The sequence below is a fragment of the Crotalus tigris genome, unplaced genomic scaffold (genome assembly GCF_016545835.1).
Source record: "Crotalus tigris isolate CLP2741 ecotype Arizona unplaced genomic scaffold, ASM1654583v1 scf7180000019642.961951, whole genome shotgun sequence".
Taxonomy (NCBI): domain Eukaryota; kingdom Metazoa; phylum Chordata; class Lepidosauria; order Squamata; family Viperidae; genus Crotalus; species Crotalus tigris.
The window spans coordinates 591977-606845 of NW_024097636.1; the positions used below are offsets into that span (position 1 = coordinate 591977).

General features: G+C 37.3%; 1 protein-coding gene across 2 annotated transcripts in view; it reads left to right on the top strand.

Annotated features, from left to right (window-relative positions):
- The window catches only part of SV2C (synaptic vesicle glycoprotein 2C), a 68935-nt gene extending 55231 nt beyond the window's left edge, over positions 1 to 13704 (top strand). For both annotated transcript variants that reach the window (XM_039364040.1, XM_039364042.1), the window contains 4 exons: positions 378 to 511; positions 2210 to 2413; positions 3424 to 3583; positions 12104 to 13704. In XM_039364040.1, coding sequence (XP_039219974.1) covers positions 378 to 511; positions 2210 to 2413; positions 3424 to 3583; positions 12104 to 12287 — 682 coding nt within the window. In that variant the 3' untranslated portion in view covers positions 12288 to 13704. The remainder of the gene's footprint in view (positions 1 to 377; positions 512 to 2209; positions 2414 to 3423; positions 3584 to 12103) is intronic.
- The last annotated feature ends 1165 nt before the right edge of the window (positions 13705 to 14869 follow it).

Sequence of the window (14869 nt, forward strand, 5' to 3'; positions counted from 1 at the left end):
TGGTAGAGGTTCTTCTCCTGCTTGAGCAGAGGGCTGGACTAGAAGACCTCCAAGGTCACTTCCAGTCCTATTCCTATTCCTATCCTATCCTATCCTATCCTATTCCTATCCTATCCTATCCTATCCTATCCTATCCTATCCTATTCTATTCTATTCTGATTCAAGTAAGAATGTGAGCTCTTCTATTTCTTGTCCTCCAAACCACTCACGGTTTGAGCATGGGGAATTTGAACATATTACTACAAAAGACTGAACCTGCAGAAGGTGATCTGTATTTAGCCATGCTATTATTCAGTCATTTGAAAAATGCTTCCAGTTAGACCTCCTACTCTCCATCATGCTTTAAATCAGTACAGCAAATTCTTTCTTTTACTCAGGTTCACAATGATGACATTCAAAGCAGTTACTTTTCAAGACTCCCTTTTTAAGAACTGTTACTTTGAGGATGTTACTACACTGAATACATATTTTAGAAACTGCACTTTTATAAAGACTGAGTTCTTCAATTCAGGTATGTTGGGAAAAAAACCACATTTTTTTGTTCCCCAAATCCTTTAACTGTGTGGTAGTTATTTCAACAGAGAAGAAAAGTTAAGCTTGTGTTCTTACCAACCGTAGGGATGTCAAGAACTGAATTTCTGGCTGAGCTTATTATCTGACATTGTCGGAAGTAACTAACATTTTTTTACCAATTTAAAGAAGAAAGAGTGGGAATATTTGGGTCCATGAATAATTACTTCATCTTTTGGCAGGGTGATTGGGAAGTAGCTGAGACTTTATGCTGGAATATGAGAAAGTTCAGCTGGCCAACTATCATTTAAACTTTTTTAGGTAGCCATTGAGAGAGACCCTTCAGGATTCCAAAGACAAAATGAAGTCAGCTTCCACATGAAACCTTGGAAGTGTGTGTGGGGGTTGTAGATGATTGGGGAGAACATAACTGTGCTTAACATCACCTTGGGAAAGAACTAAGAGTGTTTTTTGATCCAGGTTTATTCATTTTTCTTAGTTGTTTTTGATTGAGACTAATCCCAGTGCCAAGAACTATATATCTGTCTGTGTTTGGGGGAGAGAAGCGTTATGGGTGTTTTTTCACATTTTAAACTAAAATATTTTAATAGATCAGATGTATGCATATTCTGTCATTTTGCCTTTCACCTAGCATTTCTGATTAGCAATTGTAATAGAATTATGAGGAGAATCTGGGTAGTCCTCAGCTTATGTGCATTCATTCAGCAATTATTTAGTTACAGCATTGCTGAAAAAAGATGGACATATAATTGGTCTCTGAAGTTCCAGCTATAGCAGTATCTTCCAGTCAATGTTTCGAATCTGGGAACTGTGATCACATGATTGCCATTTGCGTCTTTCCTGCTGGCTTCCCAGAAGGAATTCAATGGGGAAACCAACAAGGAAAGTCGCAAATCACTCTGATAAGTTACATCTGCCAGCAGCATCCTCTGCCCTCTGCTAGGCCTCCCAGTCCTTTGCCACCCTCCCCAACTTATATACAGCCTGAGCTGGGCCTCCCAAACCGCCTCAGCCTACCTCAACTCATGTGCACCAGTCACATATAATATTTTTAGGTCCCCCCCCCTCTTTTTGTATTTTAAAACAATAAATAGTGGATATTTTGGCAAATTCTTACTTGCATTATTAAAACAATTTAACGTACTTAAAGTAATTTAATAATTTTTCTAATCAATGATACATTTATCACTAACTCTACAATTTGTCACTCCTTTGTCCACTTCTGCTATTATGTTTCTGTACCAATTATTCTATTTTTTTCCCTTGTTGGTTTGGTTCTTGTTTTTCTTTTTAAAGCGATTAATAAACTTTTTTTTAAAGCTACATTTGGCTTAACAGAAGTATGTTATCTTATTTATAAAATGTTGGTTTATTTATTTATTTATTTATTTCATCTTTCCACCTGACAACAACAAAAACATATTACAAAATAAACACACATAAAAAATAATTTTAGTAGAACATATTTATGTCCTGCTGAGGAACAGACATATCTAGCTTAGCAAACTCAATAATACAAAACTAAAAGAACATCATTAAAACATTAACATACCACAATATTAATATCCTGGAATGTTATACTGAATACAATATTAATGTTGGCCTTTTTAGGCAATATGTAAAAGATCCTGTGTTTGAAATATATTATACCTTTCACAAATTTCTTCTATTTCCACAGATCTTGAGCCATATAAATACCCTGGCAGTGAATTTATAAATTGTTCGTTCAGTCACAATAAGACAGGATGTCAAATTTCGTTCGATGATGATTACAGTGCCTACTGGATTTATTTTGTCAATTTCCTGGGGACTTTAGCAGTATTACCAGGAAATATTGTCTCAGCTCTTCTGATGGATCGGATTGGACGTATAACAATGTTGGGTAGGAACTTCGCTTTGAAATTTGTTTCTTTTTTTTTTAATTAAACATTCTTATTTTATCTTTTTCACTTTAAGATTTACAAATAATCAAGCAGGGGATGAGGGCTGTATATAGAGATAGTGAGTTGTTCCCCCCTCCACACCGCCCCCCCCCCTGGCTAGTTTTCAGTGCACTCTCAGATTCATAGAAGAAGTAGATGGGACAATGATTCTGTATTTTAAGGATGAATTTGTGAGAGGCTTAATGCAGCATTTCAGTCCTTAAACCTCCCTAATCCTATTTTCTCCCAAAACGATAGCCTCTTAGCCACACTGCCTATAAAAGGAGAAATAAAAAAAGAAAATACCCCAAAGTTTGGCTCCCATTTAACAAAGCGTTTCTGGCTTTTCTGTGACAGAAAGCAAGGAAAAAAAAATCATTTTTCTTATCAAACTCACAGACTCTTGCTATAAATTCCCCGTTTCCCCCCAACTCAAGAGATCATAACAGCTGAAATGTTATGCTTTATCATTTTATCATGTGGTAATCATGTGCAAAAGGAAGGTTGTTTTTGTGGCAGTGCTGACCCTTGGAGGGGAACATTTCTGAATCAAGGTTTTCAAACATGATAAGAAAGCATAAAGTTGCTCATAGTTCAGAAATTTTAACATAGAGGGAATGGTAGCCAGAAGAAAGTTTTAGAGAAATCTTGAGACTAAGGAACTTGCCACCATGAATTTCCAAATCCAATTTAGTTCTTGTAAGGACTTTCAACCTTCTTAATTCCCTTTTAAGCTGTTCTTTCTTCCTGAATAGTGGAGAGCCTTCAGGACATGACCCGTAGCCTATTATTCTGTCACCTCTGTCAGTGCCCACATCCAGTGCTACTACAAAGTCTTTGATCATCATAGGTTCTTAGCTACTTTATAACTTTGCTTAAGTTACTACTCATGTTGACAACATTATAGTAATTGTTTTGTAAAGCCTTTGTCAGAAGCAATAGTAACTATTGACATTTGGTTTCCATGCAGGTGGTTCTATGATTCTTTCGGGAATTAGCTGCTTTTTCCTATGGTTTGGTACAAGTGGATCCATGATGATAGGCATGCTGTGTCTATACAATGGCCTTACTATCTCAGCATGGAATTCTCTTGATGTCATTACTGTGGAGTTGTACCCTACAGATAGAAGGTATAGTTCTATATTCTTGGCATGCTTTGCCTTCTTTTCAAAACTTAAATAAGTCAACTGGACCACATTTCTAAGATATGTACTTAAAAAGTGAAAAAAAAATAGGAAAAAGACTGTTTTTATAATTGTGAACAATAAAGCAAAGAGACTTCTACTGATCTGTATTAAGACTATATTATTTAACTTCTGTCCGACTTCAAAACTGAACTGGAAAGCTATGTTCTGAGTGTTTCTACTAATCTTGAGCTGTATTAGAAACAATACATTCAGCTATGCTGACAGTCTGCACTAACCTTATCAATTTGTTTTGCTTTCGGACTATCAGTATTTTTTAATTTTAATTTATAAATCCAAAATGGTTATATGTCACTATACTTTTATTATATTTCATTCCACTACCAAAATTAATGTATAAGCTGCAGCACAAGTTCTTTGAAAGCATTTTTTTAAAAAAATATTAACATAATAGTAACCAGAGTAAAAGCACTTAAAAGTATGTTCAAAAAGTTCCTTCAGTTATTTTTTTTAATCAAAGAAGCATTTTCTGGAAAGTCTAGCATGCTCTTCTATTTCAAAGGAGTGTGTGTGTGTGTGTGTGTGTGTGTGTGTGTGTGTGTAAAATATCTTGAGAGGTATTTCTTTATCCAAGACAATAATAACTTCTATTTTTCTGTATCTTCAAAGCACCATTAGTTGTCTTACCATATTCTCTCTTCAGAAAAAAAGGCATACAAATCAATGTTAGTGAATTTGTGTAAATTATTGCTAATAGTGAGAAAATAAAGACATCAATTGAGAATATGCAAGATAACAAGAAAAACACATGAGAAACTTTTTCTCATATGATTAGAGGTAGGAGTATCATGTGAAGAAGAAGTACAGTACAATCAGCCAGGCACTTCCAGATGACACTGGAAGAGATCGTAAATCTCTGGTGTGTTAAACTTAGAAAACAGAGATTTTCTTCTGCTGAGGTTAAACTTAGAAAATAGAAAATGGTGGATGTGCCAGCAAGATCTGATTTGGAGAACATAAAGTAACCTTAATTAAGTTTCAGTATTTTTAATTTATGCAAGATAGAATACAAATAGCTATAAAAATAAACTAGAGATTGTGTGAAACATTTTAGAAAACATTTTCTAAAGCTTTGTACAAGAAAAGATCCAAATGGCATTCAGAACAAGCTATTATAATAGAATGTAAAAATGCCAAGAATGAAATCTTTGTCAACTCAACAGTTGAATGCAGACTTTGCAAAGTAAAAAAGTGAAATGAAAAATTATTTAAACAAGAATGATAAGAAGAAAGTCAGTTGGTTTTTTTTTTTTTAGAAAAAATAACCTCAAATGTACAGCTAACATAGGATTACTTCATGGATGACATCTGTTAGACAAATCAAGTTGAGAGAAGGATGTAAAAACTAATGAAAATCTTTACAAATGGAATCCTAATAATCAGGAACCAACTCCATTAGAAAGTAAGATATAAGGGATGTCAAGCCCCTGGGATTGACATGAACCGGGTGATGGGGAGCACGCAGCCAGCAACTGAATGGCATCTGTATGAAGCCAGTGAGCACTGCCCGACTCCCAACAGTCAGCTGGCAGTCGGGCCAGCCTCCGGAGGTCAGCGCAGAACCAGCGGGACTGCTACTCACCGCCCGGTCCCTGGCAACCAGCTGAGAGTCGGCTCCTGGGAGACAACTGGGAGTTGGCCCGGCTCCCTGCCAGCAACTGGGAGTCGGCTTGGCCGCTTGACGCCGCAGGTGCCTCCCTCCAATGAGCTGGACGCAAGAGGCATTCCCACCGCTGGCTGGACATGTCGACTAAACAAGCCGGGCCAGGGGAAGAGAACACCTCACCTTGGCTGCCTTCCCCTCCAGCTGGACGCAGGGGGGAGAAGGCAGAGCGCTGCTTTGTTGCATGAGAGAGCAGCTGGAACTGCAGAGGCTCCGTGGGTGTGTCTGGAGGGGGGGTATGCGGACATTGAACTGCACCTTTTATCTGTACGAATTGGATGCTGGCTTGCTGATTGGGGTGGGGTTGGTGGGAGGGGCACATCTATGTAAAGCACTGAGAGCAGTTCACTCTCAGTGCTGACTTTTTGCATTAAAGTTTGCTAGTCACCTGCTCCGTTTGTGTTTGGAGTTTGTCGGCAGCAGCAAAGGACATCTGACAAGGGACACTAAATAATAGTCATTCAAACTTGTTGAAAATTGTAGACAGAAGTTAAAGTGCTAATAGTTCTATGTTACAAATATGGAAAAACACTATTGTCTTGAGGTTGGAAAAAATATCTATCCTAAATAAAGGAATGTAACCCTTTAGATTACACATGTGTAGATTATTGAACCATTGAGTGAATTCTTTATGTATCTAGTTTTTCTTCAACATTTATAAAAAAAAGAATTGATCCATAAATGCAGAGAAGCAGAAGGATTTGAGATTAAATTAGCTAACAGAGATGAATAATAGAGCAAGAATATTACAAGATTATATTTTGCTTCCCTGACAAAGCCTGTAAGTGTAGAATGGGGAATATATTAAAGCTAATGGGTATGCCAGAATACCTGATTATTCTTGTGAGGAATAATGAATAAATAATGAATAAAACACTGTTGGAAAACAATGAAATGATAGGTAATTTTGTTTTCTTGCATTTTACATTATTTCCATGAAATAAATGTGCTAGGAAAACAAAGAGGAAATTAATCCAATGGTAAAAAGGCAACAAAAACCTTGGGTAAAAATCACAAAAGATAGGGATATCTCATGACAAAAAAGATCACAATAGTAATGATCACAGTAATGATCTTTCTAGTAATAACATAATTATCATGTTACAATTGTTAATTGATATGATAGTTGTAACCTTTCACATATGTAATTTGCATCTACATAACCAAACTATTTTCTTTACCTTCCCCTTCCCACCTTTTCTTCTCATTTTTCCCTCCAACTCACCATAATTTAAATCCTACACTGCTCTACTCACTCTAGGTCAGAGATCCCCAACCTTTTAGGCACCAGGGACCGGTTCTGTGGAGAGAGGTTTTTCCACAGGCTGGAGGGGACATGGTTTTGTGTTCTGCCTGCATCTCGTGGATAGGGCTTTGCTTGTTTGTGCAGATCAGCTGCTGGCAAGTTGCAGCCTGGTACTGGTCCACAGACCGGGGTTGAGGATCCCTGCTCTAGGTATCTGATGAAGTGAGCAGCAGTTCACAAAAGTTTTATGCTCTTTCATATAACTTGTTAATTGGAAAAGATATTGGGAGACTCCTGATTTTTTTGCCAATACAGACTAATACGGTTCTCTTCCTACAATGTTATTAAACCTGGTTTATTTGTTAAAGGCTGTTGAGTATGATCTTTGACAACTGCTTGCCATCATGATCTGTCCCCAACAGTAACACAGTTCTTCAAAGGACATTCCAATAATCATTTTAATCTCGTAGTTACCTCTCCCTGGTGCTTGCTGACTCTCATACTTCTCATTGGGAGAGGGAGCTGATGAAGAAACTCCACTCGCTAAGTTTTACGGGGGATGCTCTGGGAGATTATGGTCTCAAGGACGCCCAGTTTAGGGTAATCCAACGGCTTTTGGACATAGATTTGCAATATTTAAGAGCCAGAGCCAACAAAACCTGCTCCCCTTTGATCTTCAGCCATTCTAATAATTATGGATTGAGGATGGCTTCATACTTCTATACTCTAACCATCCCCAAGTATAGAAGAATCTTTTCCCTAGCCCGTTTCAATGTCTTGCCCTCAGCGCTACTCGATGGGCGATTCAAGAGGCTCCTGTTTAGTGAGTGACTATGCCCCTGTGATAGGGCTGAAGTTGAAACTGTGGAGCATATCTTATCATACTGCCCTATGTATAATACAGCCAGAATTAAATTATTGTCTCTCCTTGGAATTGATCCCTCTGGTTCTAATGTTAGTAATTTGGTCTTATATTGTCTAGGGGATGGCTCCTCCTATATTACTTCTCAGGTTTCTAAATTTCTTTTAAGAGTTGTAACTATCAGAGGAGAACGTTGTAATTCCCTTTAGCCAAGGCTTCTGGTGTTAACTGTTTGTGATAGTATTTTCCTTGTGTTTTCTTTTGTTGCACTTGTATTTTGGTCTGTGACTGCAAATAAAAAATTATTATTATTATTATTATTTTAATCTCATTTATCCATCTTATCTATAGCCTTTCCATTTTTCCATATCAGCCTTGCCAAGAGTAATATTTTTTCTAGTTCATCTTATGCTCAATAATATACACAAATTCTAGGATGTTTGACGTGCTGATCATTGTCTCAGGAGTTCCATCAGTCTCCATTTGATCTAGTTCCTTGACTAGATCCTTGGTAATGTCTCTAAAATCATAATTTGGAAGGTACGTAATTCTTTGTCTTTTTAGTATCTAGTTTTCATAGCTATATAGAATGTCTTTAAAGGTAATTACTTTAGTAATCAGTTCTATTCTTTTTTTGTCATTGTAATATCCCTAACTTTTGTAATTTTGCCCAAGGTTTTGTAAATGAAGTGATTCTCATGATTTTCACCTTCATCCTAAGTGAGCAGTTTTATTTCTGTCCAACATTCAAGGATTACCTGTAGTGTTTTTAAAAATCCATATAGTTCTTGCTTCTTGGGATTGCCAACTATATGGAGACGGACACTTATTTTAATATAGAGGTAATTTTTATGAGATTGTTATTTTTTTTCTGTATGCCATTCTGGCCCCCTCAAAAGGAAGAACAATATACAAATAAATAAAGCAAATAAATGTTTGCATATCACTTCCAATTTAGTCTAAGAGAATGGGAAATTATGGGATCCTATGGATCCATAATATTTTCCAGCATGCCCTGTCTTCATCCAGTGTTGAAGGACTATAGAAGAAATGTACCAGTTTAGACATCCAACTAAAAATTATGTGGCTCTGGATGCTCCTTCAAGATTATTGAATTGCAGCCTAAACAATTTCATTTTAAGGAACGCTTTCCTTTGTTAGCTATTTATGAACTATTGCACCCCTTATTTGATTTTGTCAGAAAACATGTGATTACATACAATTTTGCAGGCATTGGGGCAGCAGGTTTTACTGCCACCCTGTGGAATGATTATCACAATATTCAGTTAAATTCACCCGTCCCATCTCCCCCCCAACTAGGGTATTGCTGTTCTCACAGTTGTCTTTATTTTAGGGTGTGGTGGTGGGGTAAGGTGTTCATTAAATCAAGGCCTCAAAAATTGCATCCTAGCATGAGACACACTCTAGAAAAGCATCCCACAGATATTCCTGACATTGTTATTTCTCATGAGTTGCATATGAAATCTTGTCAGACTAGCTAATTATGTATTGAAAACTTGCTCTCCTTTGTTACATCTCATGTCTTCTCCCATTTTCTTGGAAGACTTATAAAACTGTAGCCTTGAAATTGCCTGGTTTCCTTATTTTTCATCTTCATGGCTATAGATTAGAAGTACTATTCACACCACACCTCAGGGTAATTTTTGCTTTCCTTTTCATAATGAATTATGGTAATTACATTTTTCTTGCCTGGATAGGCAGACTGTGTAATTTAATCCTGAGTAGCTGCCCACTGCAACCCCTAATCTTTCTTAAATGTCTTGCTGTGTAAGATATCTTATTATATTTTGCTTCAGATATGATCTCAGGAAAGATTTATACGTAATATAATCTTGATTATTTCAATCTCTGTTCAGAATTGCACTCTGTAAGAGCCTCTTTCATATAAACCCAGCAGGTACAGCCTTTCTTCATGCTATAAAATAAAAGTAAAAATATAGAATCAATATCTTTTCACTAATGACACTTTTCAAAGAAGTTACAGGTAGTCATCGACCTATAACAGTACATTTAGTGACCATTCAAAGTTACAGCGACACTGAAAAAAGTGACCTATGACTATTTCTCACAATTATGACCATTGCAGCAGCCCCATGGTCACGTAATCAAAATTTGGATGCTTGGCAACTGGCTCATATTTATTATGGTTGCAGTGTCCTAGGATCATGTAAACAGCTTTTGCAACTTTCTGACAAGCAAAGTCAATGGGGAAGCCACTCAACCATGATACTAACTTAAAAATTGCAGTGATTCACTTAAGAGCTGTGGCTAGAAAGGTTGTAAAATGGGACAAAACTCATTTAACAAATGTCTCAACATAAATTTTGGGCTCAACTGTGGTCGTAAGTCAAGGACAACCTGTATTTATATAGATGAACCTGAAATAAAGATTGAGAATTTAAATCCCCAAAGATACCATTGTCAAGAAAATTGTGTAAAGTTACACAGTCAACCCAAAGTAGATTTTATTTATTTCATTTCATAATTATAAAAAGATAAACTGTTATTTTTTTTGCAAAATGCAAATATTTGACTATCTAAAATTTATATGCCAAAAATGCCAAAAAGGACATCATTTAAATTGTATGCATGGTTATACCATATTATCACAAGGAGAAATATTTTTCCCACAGATATGCAAATAACCAAACTAGTTCTACTAAACATGTCATCTGTATTTGTCAACATTTATTTAAGGGTGTCAAACCAGCTGCATTCTCTCCCCCTACTGCATGCAATTACTTCAAGCTCTTCAAGCAGTCTTCTGGCTTTTAAATTTGCTATACTGTCTTGTATTTGCGTTGGCAATTAAACACACAGACATTTTTGTGGACCTCTATAAAACAATGCTGCTATTTTGTTGTTTAAGAGCACATATTTGTTTCTGTTTCCCAAGGGTCTATACATTACCTCATTATCTCAAACTGGTTTTTCAGAGTATGAAATAATGTAGAAACCTCTGAACAAACAGAACTGATTTGGACGCAGTCTCATAAGCATCTTCACAAAGTACCTTATTAGTTGGGTCTCCTGAAGGCAGTTTCTGTTTCTCATAAGATTATTTATCTGATCGTGTGTAAAACCCATGGCCCTGAAGCAGCTGAAATTTATAGATCTTTGCAAGTAATTTGTTCAAAACTGGTAAAAATAATTTGTCTCTGTCTTGATAGTCTACTGGGCAGAGGGGATAAACAAGCTGGAGAAACTACAAAAAGGAATTGTGTTTGATGTGGAATTGGGGAAATAAAAAAAAATAGTTAAAAGAATAACCTGGCTCAAAACATGCAACTTTTCACAGCAACCTTAAGTTTTCTATTGATTTTGAGAGAAGGTAATCAACTGTTAGAACAGTGGTTCTCAACCTGTGGGTCGGGACCCCATTTGGGGTCGAACGACCATTTCATGGGGGTCGCCAAACCACGCTGTCCGCCATTTTTTCCCCTTTCCCTAGCTGTCCTACTCCCTCTTATTGGTGGCCACACCCACTTGGGGGTCACCACAACATGGGGAACTGTATTATGGGGTCACGGCATTAGAAAGGTTGAGAACCACTGTGTTAGAATGTCTTACTTTTGAGACATGTGCTGTACTGTACTGAGGGTCCAATCTTGGTCGGTCACCAGGACCAGCGGTTTTATCTTCCTAGTGTTTGGACTCGTACTGGGAATTTCTCTCTAGCCGTGTGTTCTCTACTGAGTGTTTAACTTTGGAAGCAAGTTTGTTTGTTCTACTAGCTTTGAGGATTGCAGATTGCTAACTAGTCAGGCCTCATTCATACTTTACTTTGAAGAGCTATTGCATATCTTAATATGAAACAATGTTATTGTTTGATTTTTTAAAAAATGTATATCCTCCCTTTATTATTTTTATAAATAATTCAAGGTGGTGAATATATCCAATCCTCCTACTTTCACCACAACAACATCTCTCTGAGTGAGTTAGGCTGAGAGAGGCCCAAAGTCATCCATCTGGCTTTTACTTGTTGCTTCCATTTCTACTCTCTGGGTAAAACATGAGACAGAATAATTATATGAGCTTCATTAGTCAAGTGCAGTTTCATGCATCACTGAATAACACTTTTTCTAATACCAGAACTGTTAGACACCAGAATGGCAAAATGTTTCTAACAGTGGCACCACATTGGTAGAATTCATAGAAGCCTGCTAGGCATCAACATAGCTTTCTCATTTGATACCAGCAAAACATGCTATTCTTCCCAATCTTATTTCTTCTCTTTTAATATTTTGTTCTACAATTCATTATTCTTAGTCTTTTTGTAAACATCCAATGAATGGTATATTGCCTTTATTTTGATTTTAAAAATTGTTCCAGAAGTAAACCCATTTGTAGTAACATGTGAATTGAGATATTTACATTCATACATAGAATATGCTGTTTCAGAATTATTTATTAAGGACAAGTGACTGTGGCTGTCATCTTGGGTTGTGATGTAATATTCTGGAAAGTCATGCCCAGTAATTCACTAGTGTTTTATCTTCTGTCTATCTTTTAAAGAAAAAAATGTATTTTTATACAGAAATTTTTTTTTAAAATCAAGGTCAAGTTCAGACAACATAATATCACCAATTGTTATAGCATGTGTGTGTGTGTACTTTCTGCATATTAATTCTAATTTCTTTTCCTTTCTTTCAGGGCAACCGGCTTTGGCTTTTTAAATGCACTCTGCAAAGCAGCAGCTGTTCTTGGAAACTTAATTTTTGGTTCTTTTGTTTTCATTGCCCAATCAATACCTATTCTGTTGGCTTCTACAGTTTTAGTGTGTGGAGGTTTGGTAGGACTTCGACTCCCTGACACCAGAAGCCAAGTACTGATGTAATTTGAAATGGGTGGTGGATAAAAAAAAGCCATTTATTTGCTTTCCTCTGTTTCTAAATGTCATTTCTTGGCTGGATGGGAGGAGGCTTCAGATTGTTGGTTCAAGAAAAGTAATTGCATAGAGAAGTTCTACCCTCAAAATGAAACCACAGCAACAAAAAATTAAGAGACACACAAGAAAAGGGAAAGAAGAGTGAATTCAGTGGAGCCATTTGCCCCAGCATTGTGCATCACATCAGTCCAACCCTCTTAAGTTCACACCTGTGGAATTCCAATGAGTGGAGTCTACATGTGTCATTCCCTCACACAGACCTTTGCAGATAAGAACTGTGGAGGAAACTGTGTGCATGTAGATGCCCAAATTACATTTTTGAGAAAGGAGAAAGATGAAAATTATGGACTGGAACTGGTAGGAACATAAGATATTAGGGACAGAACAAATGGCCATTGTCAACCTACCCCTCAGTTTGTTTAATGAGTGCATAGAGATGTTTCTGAAGACAGTTGCTGCTAAAACAAAAACAAGTATAACCCCTGTAGCAGAGAGGGCCGGCCAGCAGTGCATCACTACGAGGTGGGTTGGCTGCTCTCGATCTGGCCTCCTGAGCCACCCCACAGCGATCGGGGCTGCCTGAGCACTGCACAGACACCACAGGTGGGAGAAAGGGTCAGCAGGACCTGGGCTTTTGTGCTTTCAGGGGTAGGGCTACATCCCTTATATTTCATGCTGAAAGAACAGTTGATGAAGCTGGCATAGTGGCTTCTATGAATATCCCACCTCTAATGTATATTCTTTGGAAGTCATAAAAATTAATACTATATTTTAAAAAGTAGATTAATATAAATAAATATTCAGCCCTTTCTTAGGAATAAATGTTAATCTAACAAAACTCTCCAGAACTCCTGTTTGTAGCCTAATTTGCATATAAATATGGACTGGCTAGGGAAGGTTGATCTAACACATATCATGAGACAAATTAGATTGAACTACATGATGATACTTGAGCATAATTTCCTATATTCGTATAGGAAAAGATAAAAACCATGGCATTGTTTCTTTTGTAAACCACTATATAAATCACACACACACACACACATACACACACACACACACGGACAAGCAAAGATTTAGGCATGTGAAACCCTAGCCTGTTGTAACTGAATGTTTAAGATGAAAATAATAATTATATCAGTGTGAGCCAGCAGTGTGCTACAGCTTCCAAAAAAGCCAATGCAGTCCTAGGCTGCATCAACAGAGGGATAATATATCACAATCATGTAAAGTAATTGTAGACAAGAGCAACAAAAAATGATGAGGGGACTGGAGGCTAAAGCATACAATGCAGGAACTGGGTATGTCTAGTCCAGTGATGGCGAACCTTTTAAAGACTGAATGCCCAAATTGCAACCCAAAACCAACTTATGCATCGTTGAGTGCCAGGTGGGTGTGGCCGCGGTAGTAACGGCAGACTGGGTGGGACTAAAAAGTTCAATCAATCAATTTCAACTTTACAAGATCTTTTTTTTTCCACGTGAGAAGTTGACTGATTGAACCTTTTTTTTTTTTGCACACAGCGGTGGAGGCCTAAGGACTGGGGCGACGGTGCAGGTGCCCACAGAGAGGGCTCTGAGTGCCACCTCTGCCACCCGTGCCATAGGTTCGCCACCACTGATCTAGTTTAACAAAGAGAAGGACTAGGGGTAACATGATACCAGTTTTCCAATATTTGAGAGACTGTCACAGGGAAGAGGGGGTTGATCTATTCTCCAAAGCACCTGAAGGCAGGACAATAAGTAATGAATGGAAGCTTATCAAAGAGAGATCCACCCTAGAATTAAGGAGAAATTTCCTGACAATGAGAACACTTAATCAATGGAATAACTTTCCTCCAGAAGTTGTGGATCCTCTATCACTGGAGGTTTTAAAGAAGAGATTGATCAGTCATTTGTTTGGAATGGTATAATGTCTCTTGTCTGAGCAGAGGGTTGACTAGAAGACCTCCAAGGTACCTTCCAATTCTATTATTCTGTATTTTGTAACTAAACTAACAAGATGATCTGAGTACAACTGAAATGTTTTTAAGGCATGTCATCCTTTTCAGAATGTTTTTAAAATTAAAATTATAGTATGGGAAAACAATGCCCCTATATATATGTTCAATGATGCAATCTTCGATCTCCGGGAAGAGTATACTCCAGTTATTTATTGTTGAAACAACAGTACAAGGATGACAGAGCAGAAAAATACAATGTTAGAGTGCAAAAAAGAGAGGGCGGAACAGTTAAGGCAGTCACAGGCAATCAGGAAGAGTGGCCCTGTCACGAGGACAATGAGTAGGCAATTGGATCAGCAAGGGGATAAAAAGAACTTCCCACCCCCTAAGCCCCACTCTGAGGACGCTGGCAGAGGACCAGCGAAAGCTAAGTTGTTTTAATCTTGTATATAACTGTTTTTATTGTTTTAAATGTTGTTTTAACAATAAATAACTGGAGTATACTCTTCCCGGAGACCGAAGATTGCATCATTGAACAAATATGCTCGGGATTCGTATTTTTATAACCATTAAGGACATATATATATAT